General features: G+C 39.3%; 1 protein-coding gene across 2 annotated transcripts in view; it reads right to left on the reverse strand.

Moving 5' to 3' along the window:
• The window catches only part of LOC104589491 (SNARE associated Golgi protein family), a 66,141-nt gene that overhangs the window by 11,524 nt on the left and 26,885 nt on the right, over positions 1 to 27,732 (reverse strand). Inside the window, exons 3-7 of one of the 2 annotated variants that reach the window (XM_019196355.2) lie at positions 14,015 to 14,107; positions 13,714 to 13,937; positions 13,257 to 13,323; positions 10,092 to 10,148; positions 9,928 to 9,962 (exon numbers count right to left, since the gene is read on the reverse strand). In XM_019196355.2, the coding sequence (XP_019051900.1) occupies positions 10,092 to 10,148; positions 13,257 to 13,323; positions 13,714 to 13,937; positions 14,015 to 14,107 (441 nt within the window). In that variant the 3' untranslated portion in view covers positions 9,928 to 9,962. Of the gene's footprint in view, positions 1 to 9,927; positions 10,039 to 10,091; positions 10,149 to 13,256; positions 13,324 to 13,713; positions 13,938 to 14,014; positions 14,108 to 27,732 lie in introns of both variants that reach the window. The other variant, XM_010247842.3, reaches the window with a different exon arrangement.

Below are 27,732 nucleotides of genomic sequence, written 5' to 3' on the forward strand. Positions count from 1 at the left end.
GTGTCTTCCATTCATTACTTCGGAAGGACAATTGGCAGATTTCCTCACCAAGGGTATTTCCAAGGCAAGGCTTCAACGTGACACTGGCAAGCTGGGCATGATTAACATCTATGCTCAGCTTGAGGGGGAGTGTAGAGGAGATGGGCCGAATGGCCCATAGACTGTCATTTCATGTTATGTTTATGTTTCCCTCTGTAATGGGCCTTATTCTGGGTCCATACTCTGTAATGTTTTGTTTTTGTAATTTCTTGCCCACTCAAGGGCCTCTCTGTAATATTTCAAAGATTAACTTAATAAAATGCTTAGAGTGTTAGAAGGAGGTTTAGTTCGAACCTCTCACTCTCTAACTCTCATTGCCGCCAGCTCTCTCTCTCTCTCTCTCAACTTCTTAATCTTCTCTTGTTCATTTTTCTAGTTTTGCATCTAATCTCAAGCAGTCCTATACTTCAAGAGGACTGTTTTCAACTTCTTTGAAGCTTCTCTAAACGTGGTTTGTTTCCGTACTGTGCCATTTGGTATCAGAGCTCATGTTTGATCCTTCTTTGGATTATGGATCCTAAAATGAAACAAGTGGCTCACATCATGGAGCATGAACTCAACAACAAAACACAAGAAGTGTTAGAGTTGAGAAGACAAGTCGATGCACTCGCTCAAGAGTTGAAATTGCTATGAGGGGACAGCAACTCCAATGCAAGTGTCTCTGCTCGTTCCTTTTTCATCATCAAAGCAAGCATCCAAGTCGGCTGTACTTGTGGATGGTGAACAGAAACAATGGGAAACGGGTTTCAATATTGAGATCCCAAAGTTTCATAGAGGTTTCTCTACTCAACATGTAGCCAAACTGGCTATAATTGCAACTTTGCAAGTGGTGAATAGAAGCGATGGGAAACAAATCTTAAGTTTGAATTCCCGAAGTTTAATGGAGGTATAACCTCAAATGAATTCAGGGACTGGAATTCCATGGAGGAGTTAGCAATTTCAAAGTTTGAAGGTAAAATCATATCTTATGACTTTGTTGAATGCATTAATATTGTTGAGGATTGTAACGAAAATGTTGTGTGGCCATTTTCCTCAACAACATATGTTGAAGAACAACATGTTGATTGGGCCAAACCTCCAATCTAGGATGAAGAACCCATTGCTCAGGAGGAGTAAGTTATCCTTCATCATGATTTTCAAGATGATGGAGATAATACCTACCATCATGGGGGTTATAATCACATAGTCTTCATACAAACAAACGAAGGTCCTTATTGGCAAGCACTTCTGCAATATTCAAAAAGATAATTAAAGGAAGAACCATCTTACATGAAGTGTAGGAGATTCAAAATATAAGATATAAGGTGAAGATATTCCAATTCGTATTGGAGGATTACACCACTAATATCTATCAGAGGATCAGAAACAAAGAACCATGGTGAAAGTGCAACAACATGTTGGCGGCCTCTAAAATGGTAACCTGAATCCGAGGTCCAAACGAACTGAGTAAATCATTACTAAGTTGGCTTCAACAACCCATCTTAGTTCGTTTTTACCAAGTTGGCACCATCACAGAGTTTCAATCTTAGTTTGTATTTACCAAGTTAGCGTTACAGCATGATTTCCAAATCTGTAATCAATTAGGACTTTCTTTTTTAGGAGTTTTAGTAGGATTCTAAGAAGTGTTCAAGAAAGATTAGGAAATTCCTTGTAAGAGGCATAAGGGTGTGAACAAGTCTATATAAAGAGTATCTAGGACAATAGTAAGGGAATTCTATGTTGATTTTCTCTTAACTATTCAGTGAAGAATTCTTCTTTCTGTTTATTTCAGCTTTTGCTTTTATCCTTGAAACTTCTCTGGACGTGGTTTGTTTCCGTACTGCAGACTTTTTCACACCCTCGTGCCTCCTACAAAGAAGTTTTTGAATCTAATAAAACACTTTTATTATAATCCTACTAAATCTCTTCAAAAGAGAAAGTCCTAATTGAATACAAATTTAGAAATCTCACTGTAACACTTAACTTGGTAAATATGAACTAAGATAGAAATTCCGAATGATGCTAACAAGGTATATTTACTAAGTTAGACCGGTGCCATCATCTCTACTTCTTACATGTCTTGTAGTGGTCCCAACTTGCATAAAACTTATTAGCTTCCTTCTGTACTACATCATCCTCCCCCTATATGTACTAAGATGGGTCTTCGAAAACCAACTTTGTAAATGTTTACTCAGTTGGTGCGAATCCCGTACTACATCATCCTCTCCAGGTTGGAGAGAATACGTCATCGGATTCATACTATCATGTGAGTGTCCTCCAACATTTCGTATTGTGCTTCTGTTGTGCTTCTCTGTTTCCAACTTTCTGATAAATAGATGGTGGTGTAACCCTCCAATACGAATTGGAATGTCTTCATTACATCTCTTAACTTTTGAAACACATTTCCTTCAAATGATTTAGTTCTCCCTTCACTGACCATTCTGAATTTTGCAAAAATGTTTGCCAATATGGATCCTCGTAGACTTGTATGAAGACAATGCTATCAAAACCTCTAGTATGATAAATAGTCTCCATCCTCCTGAAAATCATGATGAAGGATAACATATTCTTCTTGAGCAATGGGTTCTTCATCATAGATTAGAGATTTGTTCCAATCAAGGTACAAAATATCGATACGCCTGATACGCCTGAAAAGGCATAGTGGGCAGTATCGACAGTTTTTCTTTTAGTTTTCTTCACATCCGATTCAGAGGAGCCGGTTTAAGGTCTGTCCACCCCCTGAACCGGTCAAAACCCTGATACACCCTCTGTAGGGGCTTATCAGGAAGCTCTTGATATGATACATATCGGCCAATACGGGCCGATACGTATCAATACTTTGAACCTTGGCTCCAATCAACAAGTTTCTCTTCAACAAATGTTGTTGAGGAGAATGGCCACACAAGATTTTCATTACAATCCTTAACAATATTAAGAGTCTATTTGGTTCGTAGTTGGATTCGGAACCGAAATGGTCTATTCCCATAGTCTATTTGGTTCAGACAGGAATTGGAAAGAGAATTAGAATCAGCAAGAATAAATTTCATTCCCAAGGGAAGGGTAGGGAATGGCTATTCCCTCAAATGGGGGAATGCCATTCCAGCAGGAATGGGAATGGGATTCCGATTCCTCCCAACCAAATAGTTGGAATCAGAATAGCCCATTCTGATTCTGATTCCAAACCCCTATTCCTACAAACCAAACGAGGCCTAAAGCAATCAACAAAGTCATAAGATTTGATTTTACCTTCAGACTTTGGAATTGTTAATTCCTCCATAGAACTCCAGTCCATCAATTTATTTGGAGCTATACCTCCATGAAATCCGAAAACTCAAACTTGAGATTTGTTCCCCATAGCTTTTGTTCACCACTTACTATAGCCAGTTTGGTTTCTTGCCAAGTAGAGAAACATCCCTGAAACTTTGGAAACTCAATACTGAAACTATTTTCCACTGTTTCTAACCACCACTCACAACTACAGCCGACCTAGATGCTTGCCTTGAGGATGAAAAGAAACGAGTTGAGGCACTTGCGTTAGAGCCGCTATTCCATGTTTTGGAATGAGAACGTAGCGATCTCGAGCAAGTGCCTCGACTTGTCTTCTCAACTCTACCACCTCTTTCCGTGTTTTGTTGTTGAGTTTCTAATCTATTATGTGAGCCACTTATGTCTTCTTAGGAACCATAATTCAAAGAAGGATCAAACATGAGTTCTGATACCAAATGACGCAATACGGAAACAAACAACGTTCAGAGAAGCTTCAAAGCAAAGAGCAAAATCCGAAATAAACAGGAAGAACAACTCTTCACTGAATACTTAAGAGAAAATCAACATAAAACTCTCCTACAATTTCCCTAGCTATTCTTTATTTAGACTTACACCCTTATGCCTCCTACAAAGAAGTTTCCTAATCTAATAAAACACTCATTATAATCCTACATAATCTCTTCAAAAAAGAAAGTCCTAATTGAATACAAATTTGGAAATCTCGTTGTCATGCTTAACTTGATAATTATGAACTAAAATAGAGATTTTGCGATGATGATAACTTGGTAAATATTTACTAAGTTGGGTTGATGTTGTCATCTCTACTTCTTACATGTCTTGTAGTGGTTCCAACTTGCATAGAACTTATTAGCTTCCTTTTGTACTGCATCATCCTCCCCCTATATGTACTAAGATGGGTCTTCAAAAACCAACTTTGTAAATGCTTACTCTGTTGGTATGAATCCCGTACTGCATCAGTGGGCCTCCTACTATTGAGAGGTCATGTGATTCTCTTAAGGAGCATGTGAGTGGGACAAAAAGATTGACAATGGACAAAGTACCATCCATCATGTTCCTCTTCGACAAGTCCTAGCCAAGCTAAGGGCGTTGCAATGCAAGGAGCCGGCCTCACAGGAAAAATGTAACCCAAGAAGCAAGAAAACTATGGAGAAAGAATTTTTTGAACTGAACGGTGGGTGATCTGGAAGCAAGAAGTGATTCGGTTTTCTCTGATTCTTCAAGTATGGGCAGCATAAACTTGAATTGGAAGCTAGACATAGGCATAGGAAAGCTTTCATACAGCAACTTTTCCTTGAAGAGGATGTAGAGTGTGCCAAACGTATCACTGTTGAAGAACATGAACAGTCAGAAATAGGGGTTACAGTGAGGTTAGATAAGGAAGTAGGAAACAAAGTAGATCCAAAAACTGAAGTTGACCAGATTGTACCCGCATTGAAGAGGAACAATTCCCAAATTCTAAATGTCTACAAGATGTACGGTCATTGTGTTCCAAAAACTCACCAACAGAAATGCATTGGCTCACCAAAAAGGGGTAAGCCAGGAATGAAAACAACAAATGTTGAAGATGTTACCACTCCTGTTAGTAGAAAGGTTTGGACAACCTGTTTTGATATAAAAACTATAAAAGAAAGAAAGAAGAAAAGAAAGAGGAGAAAAGGTTTCAGCTAAGAAAGAGAGATGAGTGATAGAAGAGAATGGGGAGAAGCTCAGAATTAGGTCTGGCTGCCCCTTTCATAAGATTATATACTCATAAATAAAAGAGAGTACAAAGACAAGTATGCCCTAAGTAAGTCGGCTACTTGTGAGAACTTAAAAACACTCTTAACTTATGGAATGGAATAGGGAACACTTTGGAATATTAGAAGAGAGTAAACTAAATTTAATGAATAGAGTTGAGGAATTAGATGAGGAGACTCAGATGAATTTGAATGATGAGGAGAGAGGCCTATGTTGGAAGTTGAAGGAGTTGGAAGAAGTGGATAAGAAATCAATTGCAGGCAGAAATCAAGACAAAAATGGATCGAGGAAGGGGATGGCAATATAAAATTTTTCCACTATTTGGCCAATGAAAGAGAAGGTGCAAAAATTATGTTGACAAACCAAAGGCTAATGGGGGAGGCATTTTCTGACCAAGGGGATATAGCTAGAATCTTCGTGGAACATTTGAACTTTTGAAGGCCATTTTTAGAAGACACTTAAATGATAGGGAAAGTGTGGTCGGACTGGATTGGGTGGCCATTTTTAGAAGGCCCATATTGGATGCTGAAGCAGCTAGTTGTTTAGAAAGAAATTTTAAGAGGAAATAAAGAGAGTCATCTTCTCAATGGTAGAAACAAGGCTCCTAGACCAGATGGTTCTACCATGGCTTTCTATTAGGATTGTTGGGAAGTTGTAAAGGGTTTTGGAGAGAGTTGGTAAATGGGGTGCTTAAAGATTTTTCTCCCAGCTTCAAGAGGTCTAAGACAAGGTGACCCCCTATCCCCTTTTTACGCTTGTAGCAAATGTGCTTAGCAGATTAATTCTCAAAGCTAATTGGGATGAGGATTTTAGGTTTGGAGAGTAGGGAGGGAGAGTGTCACAGTGACCCACCTGCAATTTGCAGATGACATAATTTTCTTCTGTGAAGGAAATGACTTAAGAAAGGTAACTAATCTGAAAGGTTTGACCAAGATGTTTGCACGGTTTTCAAATTTAAAAATCAATTTGAAGAAGTGTTGTAGGAATTAGATTGGAGGAAGTATACTTTTTTATTGATAGCAGCCTGTTTGGAGTGCTCTACCACTAATTTCCCTATGACTTAGGCTTTTGGTGCCCAATTTTAGAGAAGTGTGCAAGAAGACTAGTGGGCTGGAAGAGAAACTGCATTTGGTTGGTAATAGAAGGGGATTCTAAGGTGGTAAGGGTGGTTAAAGGAACCAGAAGCTGTAATTTGGGGTTACAAGAACGAGATGAAGAAATTTAAATGGCTGACAAGGAACAAGACCTTGAGAATCTAGTGGGTGAGGACAGTCGATGCTTTTGCTGAGGGGTTTCTAGGGCACAACTGTATTGGGTGTGGTTGTAATTGTTTTCTTTTTTTTTTTTTTTTTTTTTGCTGTTTAAGAGAGGACGCACCTCACATCTCTCTTTGGGAAGCATGTATTGACTATATCTATATTGTTATCATTGTATCTATTCTCATTAATAAAATACTAGTCATTTATCAACAAAATTATAACATGGAATAATGTTACATGACCCATTTATAAATTATAAGGGATCTGGATTATTCAGTCAATGAGGTCCTTGTTGGACAATCCTATGCAATCAAACAAATGCATTACATGGGATGCAATGATAAATGATTCTCAAAGTTAAATAGTTTATAGAATGGGAAAATCATCTGACCTGCAAAAGTTTAGGTTGAGAAACTACACATGTACCTGAGATCTATAAATCAAATGGCCTCAACATATTGATGTGCTCCCAACAGTGTTGCATGGAGACCACATATTTGGTATGATTTGCGAGTAAACACATGTCCACAAGTCAACTCATTAAGGACTTCCCAGATCCTATGTCTGACTTGTTTTCAAATAAGTCAGGCAAATTTACATCTTTAATCGCAGAGTTGACTTATTCAAATGACAAATCCTATACTATCTATAAAAAAATGACAAATCATATATTGGTCGGATTGTTTACATGAGAGAGAGGAGTCTGCCCTGTTTCTTCCCAGTGTTGGCTATGTTTCTTCCCAGGTGGAGTGCTCTGTTGTTAATAACAGGACTTTTGAGGAAGTGGTGGTTGGAAAATTAGGTGTGGATTTAGGAAGGAGGACAGAAGAGGGTGATACAGATACTTCGTTTGAAGTGGCTCCCAAAAAGTCTCGTGGAACTAGGAATACGCACATTGTTCACATAACCAAGGTATTTTCTCAGATGAAATTTGGTTTGGCTAGGGCAAGACCTACAAAACAGTTTATAAAAGGAGCGGGGGAACCAATAGTACCAACAATCAAAGAGGCTGGGGCATGGACTCTCGGGCTCGTGACAATTCGGATTCACAGGTGGGGATTCATCAGCTTGAAAAAGACAATGGAACTGGCATCAACTCTGAAGTGAGAGCTCCATATAGATGTCTTGGATATCAGGAGGAGAGGCTTGGAAGAGTAACTACTACAAAATTGATGGACAAAGAAGTCGAGATTGGTAAAAGTCTTGGCTTGTTTTTTTTGGGGAGATGAGGAGTTTGCTAAGAAAGCACTTGAAGAGTTTGAGAGGAAGAGGAAGGAAGAGAGGTTGAAGAGAGTGGCAGCTGGGGAAGGACGAGAAAAGTGGGATAAAGATGATGATGGGCAAGAGGAAATGCTTGATGAGGATTAGGGAGTTTGATGTCTGGATTCTAAGTAGTGTCAGAGTTCGTGGAGATGGATCAAGGTGGCCAGATATGGAGTTTTTGTCTCTTTGTTTTGAATGTTTTTGTATTCCAGTTTCTCTGGGTGTAAGTTGTTTGGTGTCTGTCTCTTCTCTCAGGTGATTTCTTGTCACCTTTCCTTATGTCTTCTCTTTTTCTTTTAATGAATTTTATCTTTACCTTTCAAAAAAAAAAAAAAACAAGAGAGAGGAATCTGCCCTGTTATTCTCACGAGAAACATAGGAGAATTAGATCCACTACTTTTTCACATTGAAATAGTTGCATATTCTCAACCATGAATCTTGAGAGAGTGATCTGTGTTGGGAACATGTGTGGTTGGGTAATTCTCCATTGAAAGGAACAATTTCCATCTCTTTATAATTTGTCTAACTTTAAGGATGAGTGTGTTTTCCTTCTTTGCAGCCTTCTAGCTTGAGTCCAAGTTTCGCATGGAATCTGGGGTTTAGAAGGGGGCTCAGAGATGCTGAATGTAGCAATGTTTCTGTCTTATTAAAGTGCTTGGATAGGGTGTTCTTGAACCCTTCTGAGTTGGACAGTAGGTTTGGTGCCTAGCTTCTTCTGGTCTTTTTCTTGTGCTTCATTCTTTTCAGCCCTAATCCAAACCTCAGACAGTTCTTTAATGCCATTTCTGGTTAAGGAGGTTTGGAACATACCTATTGCCCCTAGGGTTAGTATTTTTGTTGTGAGGATTTCTTGGAAAGAATCAACACTCCTTCAAAAAAAGAGACAAAATTGGTGCCTTTCCCCCCAACTGGTGTATCCTTTGTGAGGCAAATGGTGAGACTTGATACCACTTATCAATCCCCTGCCTTTTTGTTTCTATCATTTGGGAATGGTTTCTCTTTATTTGGACACAGGTGGAACCCCCCACCAAATGTATAAGGCTTGTTTGAGTCTTCCTTTGTTAACAGGAGGAAGATAAGGGGGTGAATTCAATGGAGGTGTACAAGGGCGGCTGTGTGCTGGACGGTCTGGGAAGAAAGGAACCAAAGAGTCGTCCCAAATAAGGAAAGGAGTAGTGAAGCAATAATTGAGACCATTAGCATAAGAGTGATCCAATGGGTAAAGAATTTGAGCAGTTTTGGAGGTGTTTCTACTGATGACTTGCTTAGAAAGTGGAAAGAGGTAGCCGATTCCTCTCTTTCAAAAGTTTTCATCAGAATGACTTGGCTCCCACCTCTTTATGGGTTTCTCAAGTTGAACTTTGAGTGAGGGGAATCCGGGCCCTTTAGGCATTGGAGGGGTGTTCCGGAATGAGGAGGGAAGAATTATTGCTTTCTACTTGGGCCCAATAAGCATGGGTGATTCATTGAGGGATGAAATCATGGCAGTAATGGGAGGAATTCAAAAGGCTAAGGAGTTGAACATCAGTAGGTTGATTATAGAAGGGGACTCAAAGTTAGTAGCAAGCTGACTACAAAGAAAAGGAGATTGGTTGGTGGAATTTTGTTAATGATAAAAAAAAAAGTTTAAGCGTATTACATAAAAAATGGAAGTTAAGCTGCAGTTGGTAAAAAGAAGTGCAAATGCTTTTGCTGATGTTTTTTTTTATCAATAATGCTTTTTCTGATGTTTTGTCTAAGCAAGGGGTGGGAAGGGATCAACTTTTTTAGGCTGAGTTAATAAGAGAGCTTATCTCTCTCCGTGGTGCTTCTTTGTACTTGTTTCCATAATTAATGAAAATCTTCTGTTATTGATCAAAAAAGGGTAAAGTAAAATTGATCAAAAACAAAATTGAGGTAAAGTAAAAACCCCACTAGTTCTTCCTTGGTTGCGTTTTCAAAAGCGGGTGGCTGGTGGACCCCATGTGATATTTACTAAGAACTGGTGATATTAAAAATTAAAAATAAGGTAGACCCAAGTGAGTTGTGGCACAAATTTACAAAAAAAAAAAAAAAAAAAAAAAGGTATTCAAATCTTATCCAAAAAAGGCATTCAAAGGGTAAAGTTAGGATTATGTCTGGAACAATTGCACAGCCCATGAGCAGATTCTACTTGATAAGTTAGAAATTCCAGTCTGGGCTTTGGTAATATATACATTTCCACAAATCAAATTGTTTGACTCACCAAGTAGGACTCTGGATACATATTTAGTTCAAAGAAATGATCTATGCCATGGTAGAGATCCATTTTGCTACCATATAAATAAGGGAAATAAAGGTTATCAACAACCATGAAGAACATGCCCATAAAAATGAAGGTTACCTTCGCAAGCTGTGTCACATATGCTGCAGCCAGTGCTGTTGCCAAAAGTCCAAGACCAAGTGTCAGTAACTGACTGTTGCCTCCAAATAAATTGATGTCGGATTCATCTTGCTGAAAAATCAAGGAATTAAATCTCAGAGAAGGCACGAGGAAAACCAACTTACCTATATAAACTGGATGACCGTACTAAGGATAATGCCCCACAAATTACCAACCCTAAACTGCAGTTTGGAAAAGGTTGGTAAGATTACGCATGTTCAGAATTTTTTTTTTTTATCAGTATTACGCATGTTCAGAATTTAAGAAGCTGAAAATTGGTCCTTGGAGAAAGTGAAAATAAGAGTTTCGTTTACTGAGTTCTGGTTGTATCCACGCTCCTTTTCTTTTTTTTTTCTAATACTTGTTTCTTTTTCTAAGTGAAATCTAACAGCATGAGTCTTTTTCTTTCTAATCTCCTCATTCTTTGGAAGACAGCAATCAGTCTACTTGCTTCCATCTCTATTTTTCATCATCACCCAATTGTCTTCATTTCATGCTACAAACCTCTCTACCAAATCTGAAAGCTGCATGAACCCTACCTGTCCAACATCATTTCTTCATTGAACATTCAATATTAAATCATTCATCCAAAGCACAGACAAGTTAAGGCCAAATTAGAAATATGCTACCGATACAAACATGGCAGCAAGGAAAGAAACTATAGAAAAAGAAAGGTTTTCCATACTTTAAGTCTTTAAACTAGCAGAAATTTTCTAATTTTTGGGTGATTTGCATTTTAATATTTTTTATTTCTTTAATTCATTTTCTAGTTTGTTAGATTTTTAGAAATAGAGTTGAATTACTATCTTCTCAAAGTGTGCTATTCTTATTAAAGAACAGAATTACCATTTATAATAACTTTTGGAATTAGTATTTATAGTAATTCCTATAATTACTATTTATAACAATTTTCATATAATTACTATTTATGGTAAAATCAGAAATTACTACTTTTGCGGTTAGACTGTGAGTATACCTAGTAATATTAGTAGTAAGTTTCTATGTTATTGAAGTCAGAATAAGTAAGCCTCAGAATCTCAAGTAGGAATTAGCTGTTTTTTATTTCTTATTGATCTATAAAGATGTGTCAACATGGCCTTCTTTATCAGTAACTATTAATAACTTTAATGTTCTCTCTCTTTTCTTTTATAAACAACCAAAAGGTCATTAATTCATTAATTATAAACAGAATGTACAATGAATTATACAAACAGTGGAGAGCACAGAAATATCTCTCCCCCTTTTGTTCAAATTAGAAAACAGCCCAGAAAAACTGATTCCCAAGTTCCTTTTGCTTTGCTAAAGCATCAGCAATATTATTGGTTGATCTCTGCACCCATTGAACCTGCACTTTCATATCCCCGGTTCACCACTTGAACCTTTCTTTTTTTTTAAGGTAAAAATTTTGAAGCAATTCACACACTAATACAACAGGGCCCGTGAAAAAAAGGCCAACACCCCAACAGGGCCCCCACCCCAACTACAAACAGCAAAATACAACTACCAAAGACTCTTGGAGTTCAGCAAGACAGCCAGTGTGTTACCCTAACCGAACACACTCAAATATTTCCCCATTGTTTTGTAACCATCTTACCATCCAACCATCACTTTTGAACTGCCCTCTATGATCATCTTGTTGATGTTTAACTCTCTTGCCTTCTGTATTTCATACAATGCAGCCATGGTTTCTGCTCTTAGAGAATCCCCTTCTCCAACTGGTCCAGAATACAATGTTATCACAAGTTCACAACACCTTCATCCCTAAATACTCCCCCAACACCTGAAAGCCTTGCATTTCCCTGATACTCCCATCAAAATTTAATTTCATATAACCTTCTCCAGGTGGTGACCAATATTTTGGAGTTGCTTCTTTCTCACCTTTAGATTCTGCCACTTCTTTCCATTTCCTAAAAATGCAATCAAAGGAAAATGATGAAAAGTGGTCCATCGCTTTGATCCAATGTGCTAACCTAACTGTAATACACTCAAATATCACTTCTCTTTCCTAAAAATTCTTGCATTTCTTTCTTCCCAAGTTGTCCAAACTATTGCTGCCCTTGTCATTCTCTACATCACCTTTCCTCTTTTATTCCGCCATCTAAAAGTTGAAAAAGCAAAAAGTCCAACCGTGGTGCTTGAAAAATCCCACCTACACCCAAACAAAGAAAAGAACCACTCCCAAACAGCCAAAATAAATGAACCGGAGATTAGAAAATCGGAAGGAGTAGGTACAAGCCTTGCAAAGAACACACCAGTTCAAAGGAAAACAGCAAAAAGGCCTTCTCTTTTGGAGAGTATCAAAGGTATTAATCTTTCCATAGAATACCTCCCAACAAAAAGCTCTAATCTTGGGAGGAATTGGATGACACCAAATTTCTCTAATAGGAATGGGTGCAAGGAAGATGAAGGAAAGTACAACACTCTAAAGAAGGAAGCACAAGAGAAAGACCCTAAAGGGGTGAAAGACCTAAATCCTACAACCCGGTCTGGAAGGGCCCAAAAACACAATGCCCAACAAATGCAACAAATTAGTGACAGTTTGAAGTTCTGAGTCACAAATACCCCCACCTGAAACGCAAGTCCCAACTAAACCCATTCCAAACTGGAAAGACTACAAATTTAGAGATTACCTCACAGAGTTACCAGGATAAACATCATAACTTATATCATTAAGGAGTTGCAAGGATTTTAGAAATTACCTTCAAAGGAGAGGCTCTCATGACCCTAGAGAATAACCCAGCATCCCAATAGTTTCCCATGAGTCAATGAATGCTAGTCACCACTTTATGCCATAAATTTTCTTTCTCAATTAGAAACCCCAGCAGCCATTTCCCCAATAAAGCTACATTCTTCTCACCTATCTTCTCAATTCATGCTCCACTATATGGTCATTGTTTTCCTCTCCCCCAGCTCCCACAGAAAATCCCCACATAAATTTCTCCAACTTATTTGTCATTGCTGACAGAATTCTGAAAACCAAGAGAAAACAAATGAGAAGATTGGGCGAAGTCAAGTTTATGAGATTAAGTCTACCCCCTAGAAATAGGTAGTTCTTTTTCCACACAGACAACTTTTTTAAATCTCCCTAAGATTGGACTCCAAAAAGTATGTCCCCTTGGGTTTCCACCTATTAATAACTTTATTGATAAGTTAAAAGAATGCCGACAGGTCTTGTAAACAGCCATTGATGTTATTATTGTCAATCAAATGTCAAGGTAAATTACTAATAGGATTAAAAAAACAGGATCATTTCATTATCAGAAATTATGAGAAATTTGTAACTGACTTACAATGATTGCACGTCCAAATGCACCAGCACAAACATAAGCCCAAGTCCCTGGAAGCATCCCTAGCCAACTGCACCAATAAATGTAGGTGTATGTATTAGAATACTTGCAATAGAGTGTTAACATTTTGATTATGTATGTGTAGGGTCAACATTAACAAACTGTCCTAACTTAGATGTGGCCTGTGGACTACAATTTGTCAGATCACTACATGGGTTATAAAAAAGCAATAGAGTGGAAGAGTATACAACATGAACTGCTTTGCTCTCACCCTCATACAATTTAAGAGGATACCAAAAGATGTAGGTATCATCTATTCTATGTATTTAAATATTATTTTTCATCTTTTAACTAGGAATGTTTAGCTTTTGCCTACCAAACAGAATAAAGCATAAAAATCATGAACATCCAACTAACAGAGATTATAGGAAAGAAACAAATAGCAATAAAATAAACAGACCTTCCTAACACATATGGGATGAACTTCACTGAAGTCAGCCCATACAAATAGTTTCCAAGAGAAAATGGAAGCAAAGGGCTCAGACGAAGAAGTGTGACAACTCTGAAACCATTCTCCCCAATAGCTTTGTCAATGGCTAGAAATTTCTTATTTCCCTTGACCATTTTAAGAATACGCTCACGGGCAAAATATCTGGCAATAAGAAATGCAACAGTTGCTGCTACCTGATATGGTGAAAACACAAATATGAGCACATCTTGTTCAATTTGCTATATTAAGTTTGAAAGAAAAACCATCTTACCGTTCCACTGATGGAGACAATGATAGTTCCAATAACAGTGCCGAAAAGAAGACCAGCAGACATAGTTAATGGGATGGCTGGAATCGCAAGGATCTAGGACAACAAGAAGTCAAGAAATATTCTAGGTTAAGATAGGCAAAGCATGAAGAACAATACTGATTTACAGCATCTGAAGTCAAATTATTGGAGATATTATGGCAAAACCTAGATTAGTTGTTGGGTTTGTGTCAGGGTAATCATGTAATTGCACCATCTATTATAAATACTAATGAGAAGGGCTAGTAGACCATATTATATGCTCTCTCTAAGACTCTTTTCTTTGTTCCTCTTTATTCTTCATCTTCTTTAATCAAGCTTTTTAATCAATACAACCCTCAAACTGGTAATTAGAGCGGAGATCCAAGTCTTCATAGACAACTACACACTCAACAATGTGCTGATGTTATCATTGCCATCAGATGACATCAGTAGACCATATAGATGGCTGACACCTCCAACAGGAAAAACCCCCAGGCCCAGGTTTGATCAAGGATGATTTCAAAAGAACCTTGATGCAGAAAGCATGGCTGTTTGCTGCTGCTTCAGTATTTTTTTAAGATTCCTTCTGAAAAATCAAGAAAGATAGAGTTTGGACTCAAGGAGACACAACAATTCATATAAGGCAATTTGGTGAGTTCTGTTGCATTGATACAAATCATGGCTGTTTGCTGCTGCTTCAGTATTTTTATAAGATTTCTTCTGAAAAATCAAGAAAGATAGAGTTTGTATAGGGCTTTTTGTTGAGGTCTGTTGCATTGATTTTTTTTCAAGAATAAAGAGAAAATTCATTAAAAAGAAAAGGAAATACAATAGAAAGATGATAAGGAATCACCCAAAAGAAACTCACAGCACCCAAAATTACACAGATGAAAGGCCTAAAGACTCAACAAACCTAACTCAGCCGGAGAAATCCCTTGAAACTGAGGTAGCCACCAGATAAACACCTAATCCAAAATCCTCAGCTCGTGAAACAGACAAAGTCTCAATCTTCATCCATGATTGCATCTTCCTGCCCTGAATCATCCTCGTCCCAATCTCTGCCTCCTTCCAACCAAACTTTTCTATTCAACTTCTCATCCCTTTTCCTCCTCTCAAACTCCTCAAAGGCCCTTCTAGCAAACTCCACACCACCCCAAAAAAATAAACCCAAACTCTTACCAATTGTGACCTCTCTTTCCACTAATTTCCGGAGAGGCACACAGCCGGAATCATCATCACTATCGTTGCCGATTTGTGACAACAAATTCTCTTCAATATCAGGACTGAACACTCACATTGTCTTCTTGTTGTTCCTTTCCCAATTGGGAATCCAAAAATTGACCCTGCATCATTGACCCTTGTGATCAATTCCAACTGACACAATACTTTACACACCTTTTCTCCTATAGACCCATTTATAATTCTTTGTAGGGCCTGTTCCTACCAGACCAAGCTTCAACCTGGAAAAGATTTTCGTCACATGCGTGAAACTATGATTTCTTAAACTGCCTAATTTTTGACAGTCGCCTCTAAAGGTGTCTCCTTCTCCTTCTCCTCTGTGTTGCTTCTTCGACCCAAGTCTACACCCAGCCCCCCGACCATCACCTCCTTAAAGCAAAAATTGTCATCAATACGACTCTCTTCCTTACCGCCAACATTCCCGCCACCATCTGTAGTCTCCTCTTCTCAGGTCACATTTTCAGCTTCAGATTCAACAATGGAAATGGTATGTCCTTTCCCATATTCTTTCAAATCCTCCTCCAACCTCCTAGACCCCTTTGGGATAAACTCCTCAGTACCCAAAGAAGTTGGGATTCCAATTTCATAACCAGATTCTTGAGAAACTGCATCCACAATCCTAGACTTACAAGGGAAGAAAATCACTGCAGGCTCACTATTGGCATGTGAGCAATAGCTATCGCCACTCTCCACGAAAGTAGACTGATCATTAAAGATACTATCCCCCGCTCCCCCAAAAAAACTCTTCTTGCCACATCTATCATACCTGGTGATCTCCCAAACACATCTCTCCTCCCTTCTCTTTCCAGCCTCTAACGATATATACCTTCCAAATGTCCTGACTTTCTAAAATTTGATCTACTAGGCCCTAAGATCAACCTCTTGTCCACTTTACCTCTCCTATACCGACTATTTCTTGCTATCAAAGAAGCCGGTATTCAAAATCTTAGCTTCACTCAAGTCTCCTTCTGGGCACAACAATTTCAGACGAATTGACTAGATGAGACAGGATGACGATAGACATGGGTTAGAGTCCATAAAAAGATCCTCATGCCCAAATGTTGAGTCATGTTAACCTAATTTCTCAAAACCACTATCCTTCCTACCTGGACCCACATCTTGGAGTGGTGCAGCATCCACTGAGATCAAAATAATTGGACCCCCCTCTCTTCCAAGCCTCGGCTTACAATGAGTTGGACCCCCTACAAGGTCAGCACTAGGTATTCGGACCCCACCTATAGTTGCTTCGGCATTGTACTTGCCACTTCAACATTCTCAAGACCCACCTCGGGGTGGGCACCCAACTCTCCCAGTCCTTTAATTGCAACCGACTTGAATTTCTTCCCCAGCTCCACATAATTAAACTTCTGTCCCTCCACGTGTCTCACCCTTCCATCTTCCAAACTGACCACAAAAAGATCTAAGGGTTGAGGGCCTATCTTGAGGTCGGCCCTCGTATTAATCCCCTCTTAATTCTTCAAATTCCAACTGCCACCGCAAGGGTTGAGGCCACCTTACCACTAGACCTGTTCATGGGCCGGGCCGGGCTTTTACTCATCATTAATGGAAATACGCTAGGCCCGAGCCCAAGCCCGAGCCCGGCCCTACCAACGGGCCTATAATTTCGGCCCGAGCCCGGCCCTGATAAAAAGCTCGAAGCCCGACCAAATAAAAAAATTACAATTTTCCCTATTCAAATTAGAATTAAAAATTCATATGGTTTTTTTTTCCTATTTAAATGAATAATGGGCCTACAAGATGGTTTTTTTCCCTTTCTTTTACATTCTTAAATCAAAAAATTTATTCAAATGGACATAATCACATAACCCTTTTTAAGTCTAATTTTAGGTCGGGCCGGGCTATTTTGACAAAACCCGAGCCTGGCTCGAATTTATTGCGGGTCGGGCTTTTTGGCCCGAGTTTAAGCCCGCGGGCCTATAAACATGTTCAAGCCCGTCCGGGGGCCGGGCCGGCCCGTCGGGCCACCCGGCCCATGAATAGGTCTACTTACCACCCCCATTAGTGAAGACTTCTTCCAAAAATCCCAATGTACCCTCATCTTCAACCTCTAGGCTGACCCAATTAAGCTAACCATTCGACTATTGATTCTTTTCTGCCAAAACCAAATAAATTTTATCTCTCGACTTTCTCCAAACTCTCATATTCTCCACCTACCTTAACGGATATGATCCCTCAACAATGAGTCTCATATCGAAAAGTTCTCTAGCGAACCAAACAAACAAAGATCAAGGTACAAGATTCACTTCTTCCACTTTGACCAAAATATGTGTGCTAACCAGATTCTTCCAAGAGCTCATTCTAGGATCAACAACCCTAAATCTCCCACAAGTTTCTCCCACTGCTTCAAACGTCTGGAAACACCACGCGTGTAGAGGAATGCAGTAAATGTTTATCCACACCTGACTCGTCAGTCCCAATCCTCAGTTCAGGGGAACGGACCTAAGATTCTTCACGAGTCATGGTTTTGTACACCTCCTCATTATAGAAAATGAACAGGAGAAAACCAATATCCATTTTCCTTACTTAAAAGGAGTTAGATGGTCTCCATACTACGATCACCCACTCCTTCACAACAACTTCTTCGTCTAGGTCCGAATTAACAAATCGACCCACTAAACTCCTTTTCAACAAACTTAGCTGTCCAAAAACACTCTCGTTCAAAGTCACACTAGCCTCCATCTTCTTTCATTGGTGATTTGATTTTGTCAATTCAATCAAGGAAGTACCAGTTGGAAAAGCTAGAAACTTGATTTAATGTGGCCAAACTTGTTATAGTTGCTGGCCAAATTAAAAAAAAAAAAAAAATCTAACCCAACCCATTAACCGGTTTCTCAGTATTTTGAAATCTAAATTTCTAGATCGATATTGCATTGAACAGGACCAGATTTGGAACCCATATTTAGAACTAAACATTACCTGATACGGCGTCCAAAGAATGCAGCTCCTAGAGTGGTAGTTCAAGCCCAATATTAGACCCAAATCGGCATCCAACTGAAGATGGTGTAGTTGTGTGTGTGAAGCCGATTCAGCAACACCATTTCAGCAAAACCGAAACCCAACTTACTTGGACCAGTGCCACTATGTGAAACTGGTATCCTCCAATGTTTTTCTTCCAAAAACACAGCAGAGAACTGATGAAAATCAGCCCCTACCAAAGCCAGTTCAAACTAGGGTTTTTGGGTGCATACGGAAAAGCAAAAGAGAGCAAGAGAGTGGAAAGAACGGATGGTTCACCCTCTCCCTCTTACCCCCTTATATAGATCACTCTCATAATCCTATTAGAAGCTAATTCAAATCAGATTTGGAACAGGATTTAATCCATATTGGATAAGCACATCATCTTCTTAAGAGAATGGGTGCTCCATACCCATATTCGATCCATGTCACATGACAACTTAAGTTTTCATTCATTCATCCTATTTGCTAATGTTTTCCATTAGCTAATGAATGAACAACATCCTTCATTCATCCTAAAAAAAAAATATCTTCTTAAACGGCAATTCAAATTATAAAATCATCACTTTTTGTGTGAGGATTAAGAATTTAAGACCCTAATATGAATTTGTTTGGGCTTGCCTCGACGGGTGTGTCCGGAGGTCCGGGGGAAGAGCCTCCGGCCCAACCACTAGGTTCAAAGAAAGCAAAAAAGCATAAAAATTTCAAAAGGTGCATGCCTGGTCTGAGGTGCAAGGCACATCAGGTGCAGCCTAGTGCACCTATTAAAAGTGTTACGCCGAGGTGTACACCTAAAATGCGCCTAGGCACGCACCTTTTAAATCACTAACCCTAAGTGTTTTTAGTGTAAGATTGTCACCATTGTCAGGGAAAACACAAAAACTGGAAAGTCCATATGGGGATGGATCATCATCATCATCTAAGCCTTATCCCAACTATATAGACACCATTGTCAGGCAACATGAATCCTGTTTCACCATTCCATTCTGTTTGGTGGCATATGGGGATAGGGAATAAAAATTCCAGCAGGTATACTGCTATAGAAAGGCCAAGAAAAGCTTTTACAAAATTCCAAGGTCTGCATATAGACATCAGCTTTTATAAACATGAGTGACCGCTTGCAAAAACTAAGGAAGATCAGCAACCATGTGTATGGGGACTATTTAGAAACAATCCAAAGAAATGTACAAGAAAGGAAAAAACACAGAAAAATAGATATGGCAGATTGTCAAAAAATACTTGAAAATAACATTTATGAAACTCTAACAACTCTTTAGTAAAAATGGGACATTATAAACCAATTTATGGAGGAGGAACTATATTTAATGGAGCTGAGTGCTGGGCAGTTGAGAAATAGCATGTCCAAAAAATGTGTGGCAGAAATGTGTATGCTTAGATCGATGAGTGGTAAAACTGCAAAGGATAGGGTCAGAAATGAAGTCACACGAAGGAACCTAGGAGTAGCTCCAATAGGTGATAAATGAGAGAAAGTAGACTGAAGTGTTTTAGACACATGCATGGAAGATCATCTACAGCACCTGTTAAAAGAAGTTATCTATTACAAATTGAAGGGACTACAAGAGGTAGGGGTAGACTGAAAATGACATGGGTAGAAGTAGTAAGAAATGGTTTAAGCGCCCATAATTTGACAATGGATATGGTACTGAATAGAATGGAATAGTGAAACACGATTCATGTAGGACATTAATACTTGAAAATAACTTTTCTAAAACTCTAACCTACAACTCTTTAGTAAAAATAGGACATTATAAACAAATTATATTAAACTTTAAGTATATGGAAACATAAACAGTCAAATCAAACCAATTATGTTTTTTTATCAGCCAAATCAAACCAATTATTAACAAATTGAATTCAAATCACCCTTATCCAGCTCGAATTCAAATTCAAATTTGGACAACGAGTATCATTTTCTGCTGATCAAAAAAATGAGTTTTTTTACTTTTTTGGTGAATAGCAGAAACTTTTTTTATTATAAACAAGATGTACAAATTTTACATGCAACTTGAAGAGAGCATAGAACATACTATCTCTCCACATGAATCTCCTTTCACAACTGAGCCCAAAATACCTATTCCCTATATACCCCATTTCTGGCTAGTGAATGAGCCATGCTATTAGCTGACCTTGGTACCAATTGAATTTTCACTTGTATGCTTCTAATCAGCCACCTGAACTTCTTAAATTTGTTCCAATAGCAATGGAACCCCAATCACCACCTTGGAATCACCTTCTATGATTAATTTTCTCAAGTTCTGCTCACTTGCCCTCTGCACTCCCTGAATAATCTCCATAAACTCTGCCCTTAGAGAGTCCACATCTCCAATTGGGCCTGTGAACAAGCTATTACATGACCCTCTTCATCTCTAAAGGCTCTTCATCATCACATAAGCCTTGTCCCAACTATATGGGGTTGGCTACATGAATCGTGTTTCACCATTCCGTTCTATTCAGTACCATATCCATTGTCAAATTATGGGCTTTTAAACCATTTCTTACTACTTCCACCAATGTCATTTTCAGTCTACCCCTACCTCTTGTAGTCCCTTCAATTTGTAATAGATAACTTCTTTTAACAGGTGTGCTAGATGATCTTCCATGCATGTGTCTAAAACACTTCAGTCTACTTTCTCTCATTTACCACCTATTGGAACTACTCCTAGGTTCCTTCGTATGTCTTCATTTCTGACCCTATCCTTTGCAGTTTTACCACTCATCATCCTAAGCATACACATTTCTACCACACTCATTTTTTGGACATGCTATTTCTTAACTGCCCAACACTCTGCTCCATAAAATATAGTTGGCCATACAACTATTTTATAGAATGTTCCTTTTAGCTGAAGTGGTAGTCACCTATCACATAAGACTCTGGATGCACCCCTATTGAGAAAGGTTTTAAAAAATCATGCATTGATTCAACCCAATGTGCCACCCTAATTATACATTTTTTACCAATAACACCAAAATTTTATTAAATAAACATAAGATGATTGTACAGAGCATACAAGTAAAAAGTGTAAATGGTAAAAAGACAGTGAGAGACAAAATTCTCCTGTCAACCACCTCAATTTCTTCTTTTAATTGCTATAATTTCACATCTTCGTCTCTTCACTTTGTATCCAACTCATTACCAATTTTGAATCTCCCTCAATAATCAGCTTTCTAATGTTTAGTTCTTTCACCCTTTGTACACCCTCCATCAAGACTAAAGCTTCTGCTCTTAGGGAGTCTCCTTCCCCAGCTGGACCAGAATAAAGAGCAATTATCTTGCCTTCCCCATCTCTGAATACTCCACCTATACTTGATCTTCCAAGGTATCCCATACTGCTACCATCAAAGGTAAGTTTGATACAGACTCTTTCTGGTGGATACCACTGGTAACTAGAAGCAGTCTTAGGAGATGAAGATTCAGCCACTTCCTTCCATTTCCTAAGCAATATTGTGTCCCTTACATCTTCTTTCCTTCTCTCTTTTTCTAGAAAAATTCTAGAATTTCATTCTTCCCAAACTGTCCATACTGTTACAGCCCTCAAGCATCTCCACATAGATCGTTCCCTTTTATTTGGCCATGCAAGGGAAGATGGTGCAAATAGGCTTTGAACATCCAACGGAGGATTCCACCTACATCCAAACAAGGAAAAAGACCCTTCCCATATAGAAGTAGTAAAGGAGCAAGAGACAAGTGATAGCAACTCTCACCATTAGACTTACATAGAGTACACAAATGAGGGGATAAGCACTACTTTGGTCATTTTCTTTGAATCAAGTAACAAGTATTAATCTTTCCATGAACAGCTTCCCAACACAAGGCTCCAACTCTAGGTGGGATAGGCTTGCACCATATCTCCTTAGTAGGAAAGGGAGGCAAAGAGCTATAAAAAGGTTGAGACAGCGCTTGGAGAAAGGAAGCACAAGAAAAGGAACCAAAAGGAGTACAAGTCCAAATCCAGTTATCATCCTTGGAAGGGTCAAGGAAAACTTCTTAGAACAATTCAAGTAGGGTTACCAAATTCTAAAGTCCAGTATCTCTTATGCCCCTTCAAAATCCCAAGTCCCGACCCAATTAAAGCCATTACTCAAAGTTAAAGGAACCAAGAATTTGGAAATAGGTTCATTTTTAAAGCAAGTGAGTGCAAAAAGTGAGGGGAACTGTTCATTCAAAGGGGAAGACCACAACCACAGATGTTCCCAAAATTTGGAACGATTACCACTACAAGGATTGTATTTCATAAAAGGTAAGAACAAAGGTAATACCTCTGTTAGAGTCAGTTAGAGAAGGGTATTTTAGTCTTTTCCCTTTATGTATTATGTTGGCTGTATGTCTCCTCACATGCAGGGGCATTTCAGTCTTTTGTATCTTATGTTTTCAAATGCAAAGTATATGGTCAACTGGGTTAGACGAATAGACTACCCAGTTTGACACTTTCTCCCCTTCTTCTTCTTCTTCTTCTCTTCTCTGTTCGGCTGAACACTTTCATGGTATCAAAGCGCCAGTATTAGAAGTCGGCTGCAACCTTCTGTCTTCTCCTTCTTTATTTTCTTGTTTTTTTTTTCTGGGCGTGGGAAATCTGGGTTAGAGAAGAAGAAACCCAGATCTCTACGGCAACATCTAGAGGTTCATGACAGTAGGGTTTCTATTTCTGCGGCAATACCTAAGGTTTCACAACAGTAAGGGTTCTGCAGCAACTCTTTTTTATGGTGTGAGAAATCTGGGTTAGAGGACTGTGAAGAAACCCAGATTTTGGTGACAGTAGACAACTACAGCAGTTCGAGTGAACAAGAAATCCAAGGTTTTGTCTGTGTGTGGACTGCTGCCACTATATGTGACAGCTGTGGTGGTCGAGTGGGTGTAGTGGTTGTGGTCTGACCCTCTAGTGAGCAGTTTCAAGGGGGATTCTGGGTGTTTTTAAATCTGCCAGTGCGCAGATCAATGGTGTTCGAAGTGGCCAAATGCATGCTAGGGCAAGCTAGTGGTGACTTTAAGTGTGTTGGTGTGGAAGTAGAAGGATAGTAGTGAAGTAGCTGAAATCTTTTTTTTGTGACCAGCTTCGTAGAGTGATGGCGTCGGTGGGTGATTCAAGTGATGACCAGAAATCGAGTGTGATGATATCCCCTGATTTTTTAAGTGTACAAATGACATCCATCAAACTCAACGGTGAAAATTATGTTCCGTGGGCCAAGTCGGTGGAAGTGTTTCTGAAGGCCAAGAAGAAAGTGAAACATGTACAGGAAGAGAAACCGAGTGGTGAATCCCCGGGTTTTAGTGATTGGGAGCAAGAGGATGCTCAGACCATGACATGGTTGTGGAACAGTATGGAGCCAAAAATCAGTGTTAACTTCATGTTTTTAGATACAACGAGGGATATATGGGAACATGCAAAGAAACTCTATTTGGGACAAGGCAACACTACAAGGGTTTATCAGCTTTATCAAGAATACTTCAGTTTGCAACAGGGAAATCTGACTCTTGAAGAATATTATGCCAGCATGAAAAATTTTCGTAATGAACTTAACGTCTATCATCCTTTAACCTCGGACGTTAAAATTCAGCAACAACAAAGAGAACAACTTGATGTTATGCGGTTCTTGGTGGGACTAAAAGCAGAGTATGAACCGATCAGGGCACAGATATTGGGAGGAAATATGTACTTGATCAAAGCAGGGCATAAACCTCTGTCAGCGGAAATATGTACTTGATCTATTGGAAGAAACAGGGTTACTAAGTGCTAAACCAGCTGAAACCCCCAAGGAGCTGAATGTGAAGTTGGGAAGTGACACAAGTCAATTGTTTGATAATCCTGGAAGGTATAGAAGGCTAGTGGGAAAACTGAATTATCTAACTATCACTAGGCCTGGTATCTCATTTGCTATCAGTTTGGTAAGTCAGTTTATGCAGAGTCCTCGGGTACCTCACTGGGATGCAATTCTTAGGATTGTGCGGTATTTGAAAGGGGCTCCAAGTCGTGGGTTACTGTATAAGCCAAGGGGTAATCTTGAAATAGTTGGATACACTGACGCAGAATAGGCTGGATCTGTATCAGACAGAAGATCCACCACAGGTTATTGCACCTTTCTCGGAGGAAATCTTGTGACTTGGAAGAGCAAGAAGCAGTGTAGAAGCAGAATACAAGGCCATGGCACACACTGCATGTAAACTAGTGTGGTTGAAGAATCTATTGCAGGATAACGGGTTCTCAGTAAGCAAACCCATTAAGCTACATTGTGACAATCAGGCTGCTATTCACATCCAACCTAGTTTTCCATGAGAGAACTAAACACATAGAGGTAGATTGTTACTATGTAAGGGAAAAGATCATCAATGGTGTGATAAAGACAAAGCATGTGAGAACAGGTGATCAATGGGCAGATCTATTCACAAAAGGGTTGAGTTCAAGGAGAGTGAGCTAGATATGTAACAAGCTGGGATTATATGATATATATTCTCCAGCTTGAGGGGGAGTTTTAGAGTCGGTTCTCTCTTCTCTTCTCTTCTCTTCTCTTCTTCTTCTTTCTTCTCTCTCTTCTCTTCTCTGTTCGGCTGAACACTTTCACCGCATTGATGGCCTTCCAAGGAGAAGCTCAAGTTGCCCTTGCCAATGCTCTAGCATCCCAGTCATTATCCAAGAGCCCATGAATCCTTACTACCACCTTTGCCCATAACTTGTCCTAGTCTTGTGACATTCTCCATGGCCATTTCCCCATGAGAGCTAAGTTTTTTCTCTGTATATTACCTAAACCCAACCCCCCTACATTCTTACCTCTACTAACCACTTCCCGACTGATCCTATGATCCCTCTATCTTCTTTGCTCACTGATAACCCTGCATTTTGATGCCTTAAGTGCATCAATTCAGGGGTATTTTCGACCTTAGAGTAGTCAAAGTGTACCATTTTCCCAGTTAAAATAAATTATGTGACCTCTAAGAGTCTCTATGCAAATTATGTAGAAAACTGAGAAGTTTTCTAGGCTGAAGTGCAGTTTTTGGGAAGCTAGTGTGAAGACCAGCTGAGAGAGGGGGTGTTTTTGTAAAGAACTGAAAACGGGAGGGCGCCTCCTATCTGCTAAACCCAGTTGGCGCCCATCCTATTGTATTACCATGCTCCCCTCTCCTTAGCAAACCCTAGGGAGCCTTTTCAACCTAATCTTTTCACTCTTAGCAAACCCTAGCCGCCCTTAGGTGTTTAATCTCCACCCTCCACCTCTTTTAATCTCAACCACTCATTATAGGGCTCTCCTTTATAAATTTTAAACCCTAGGGCGCCACCTAATCCTCACCATTCAGCCCCTCACCTCCAAATCTCAGCCACTCCCTCCATCTTATATCCCAACCATTCAATCTAGGGCACCACCTATTCTTTTAATCTTAACCCTTCAACCCTAGATGTTCTAATCTACACCCTCCATTTCTGGGCGTTCAAATTTCAGCCATACATAATATTGGGTGCCATCTCCTTCCATTTTCAGCCATAGAGTCACCCCAAAACCATCTTAGCCATCCATTAGAAACCCTAGGGCATCCCTAACTTTGCTAAATTCTAGTTGTCGCCCCCCATCTTTCTCCCTATTTGCAGTTGTGTCCACCATTCTCTATAAAAAGGGTCCTAGGGGCCCTATAGAAGGGGTTGCCCAATTCACCCAGTTAACAAGGCTAAGGTTTCTTGAGGAGTTCAAGGGTTGTAGAAGGGGAGGACGCCCAGATCTTGTTAGGAGGGGTTCCTGCAAGCTGTTCAACCATTCTGCAACTACCGCCACTGGATCGGATCAACCATTCTTTTCTTTTCTTTATTTTCTTTTTTCTTATTTTTATTTATGCAATCTTTTAGATTTAATTCTTGTTCGTTTCTCTATTTTGCAGATCTGAATTCGTTCGGTTCAAGGCTAAGGTGTCTCGAGGGGTTCGAGGGTTGTAGAAAGAGCAGACGCCCGGTTCTTGTCAGGAGGGGTTTCTGCAAGCTATCTGGCCGATCTACAGCTACCGCCACCGGATCCGGATTCTGGATCATTTTTTTTTATTTATTTCTTTTATTTCCTTTGATGATTCCCATACTTTATTAAATTCTGATTTTTATTTATTGTCATGTTTAAATTCGAAACATTTAATTTCAGTAATAATAGATTTTATTTTCGTACTTTCTACCATTCCCGATTGCATTCTCTTGCCCGGATCTAAGTATATATTAATTTTTCACTTGCTTCCCTATGGATACGACCCGTTCTCACCCATTTACTACGTTATTAGTTGTTTGAGAAACGGTAAAAATTATAAATGTTTAAACTGGTATTCCGGAGTGTTTAACGACGTGCTTCCAGACACACCACTCACACCCACCGGAACATTAAAAACTGACATATAATAGACAGGTAGGTTGGAGAGGGTCGATCTAATCAAGGTAATTCTGCCCCCCAGGATAAATACCCTTTTTTCCAAAAGAAGCAAGGTTCTGGGATCCGGTGGTTAGAGGTTTTGTAAGAGGCTTTCTAATTGGAAAAAAGGGTATTTATCCTAGGGGCAGAATTACCTTGATTAAATCGACCCTCTCCAACCTACTTGTCTATTATATGTCAGTTTTTAAGGTTCCGATGGGTGTGAGCAAAGAAGATAGAGGGATCATAGGATTAGTCGGGAAGTGGTTAATAGAGGTAAGAATGTAGGGAGGTTGGGTTTAGGTAATATACAGAGAAGAAGCTTAGCTCTCATGGGGAAATGGCCATGGAAAATGTCACAAGACTAGGACAAGTTATGGGCAAAGGTGGTAGTAAGCATTCATGGGCTCTTGGATAACGACTGGGATGCTAGAGCATTGGCAAGGGCAACTCGAGCTTCTCGTTGGAAGGCCATCAATGAGGTTGAAAGTGTTCAGCCAAACAGAGAAGAGAAGAGAGAGAAGGAAGAAAGAAGAAGAAGAAGAAGAGAAAAGAAGAGAAGAGAGAAAGAAGAAGACGACTAAAATACCCTTCTCTAACTGACTCTAACACTCCCCCTCAAGCTGGAGGGTATATTTGGATTGGCACCAAGAGGCAGCCCTAAATAACTGAGAGGCCACTGAGCAACATTACACCCAAATATATTTGCATACTCTTTAACTCCCCTTCTTCCATATTCACCCTAACTATGCTACTCTTTTCGAAACAACCTAATTATACATTTAATTAGTGTCTCCTTACTACTCTCATGTCCCTTGAATATCCTTGCATCTCTCTTCCAAAACCATCCAAAGAAGTGTTGCTCTAGTATATCTCAACATGATTCTTCCCCTTCGAGAATAAGCTAGCCATGCAAAACGAGGAATTCCGCCTACACCAAATAAAGTGAGAACCCATTATTCCCAAATGCAATTAACAAATGGACAGAAGAATAGAAAATGATAGAAAGCCTCACTAGAAGATTTACAAAGACTGCACCATTGAGGAGATAAACACCAATTAGGCCATTTTTAGAGAACATCAAAAGTATGAATTTC

The sequence above is a fragment of the Nelumbo nucifera genome, chromosome 5 (assembly GCF_055504915.1).
Source record: "Nelumbo nucifera cultivar China Antique chromosome 5, China Antique-T2T, whole genome shotgun sequence".
Lineage (NCBI taxonomy): Eukaryota > Viridiplantae > Streptophyta > Magnoliopsida > Proteales > Nelumbonaceae > Nelumbo > Nelumbo nucifera.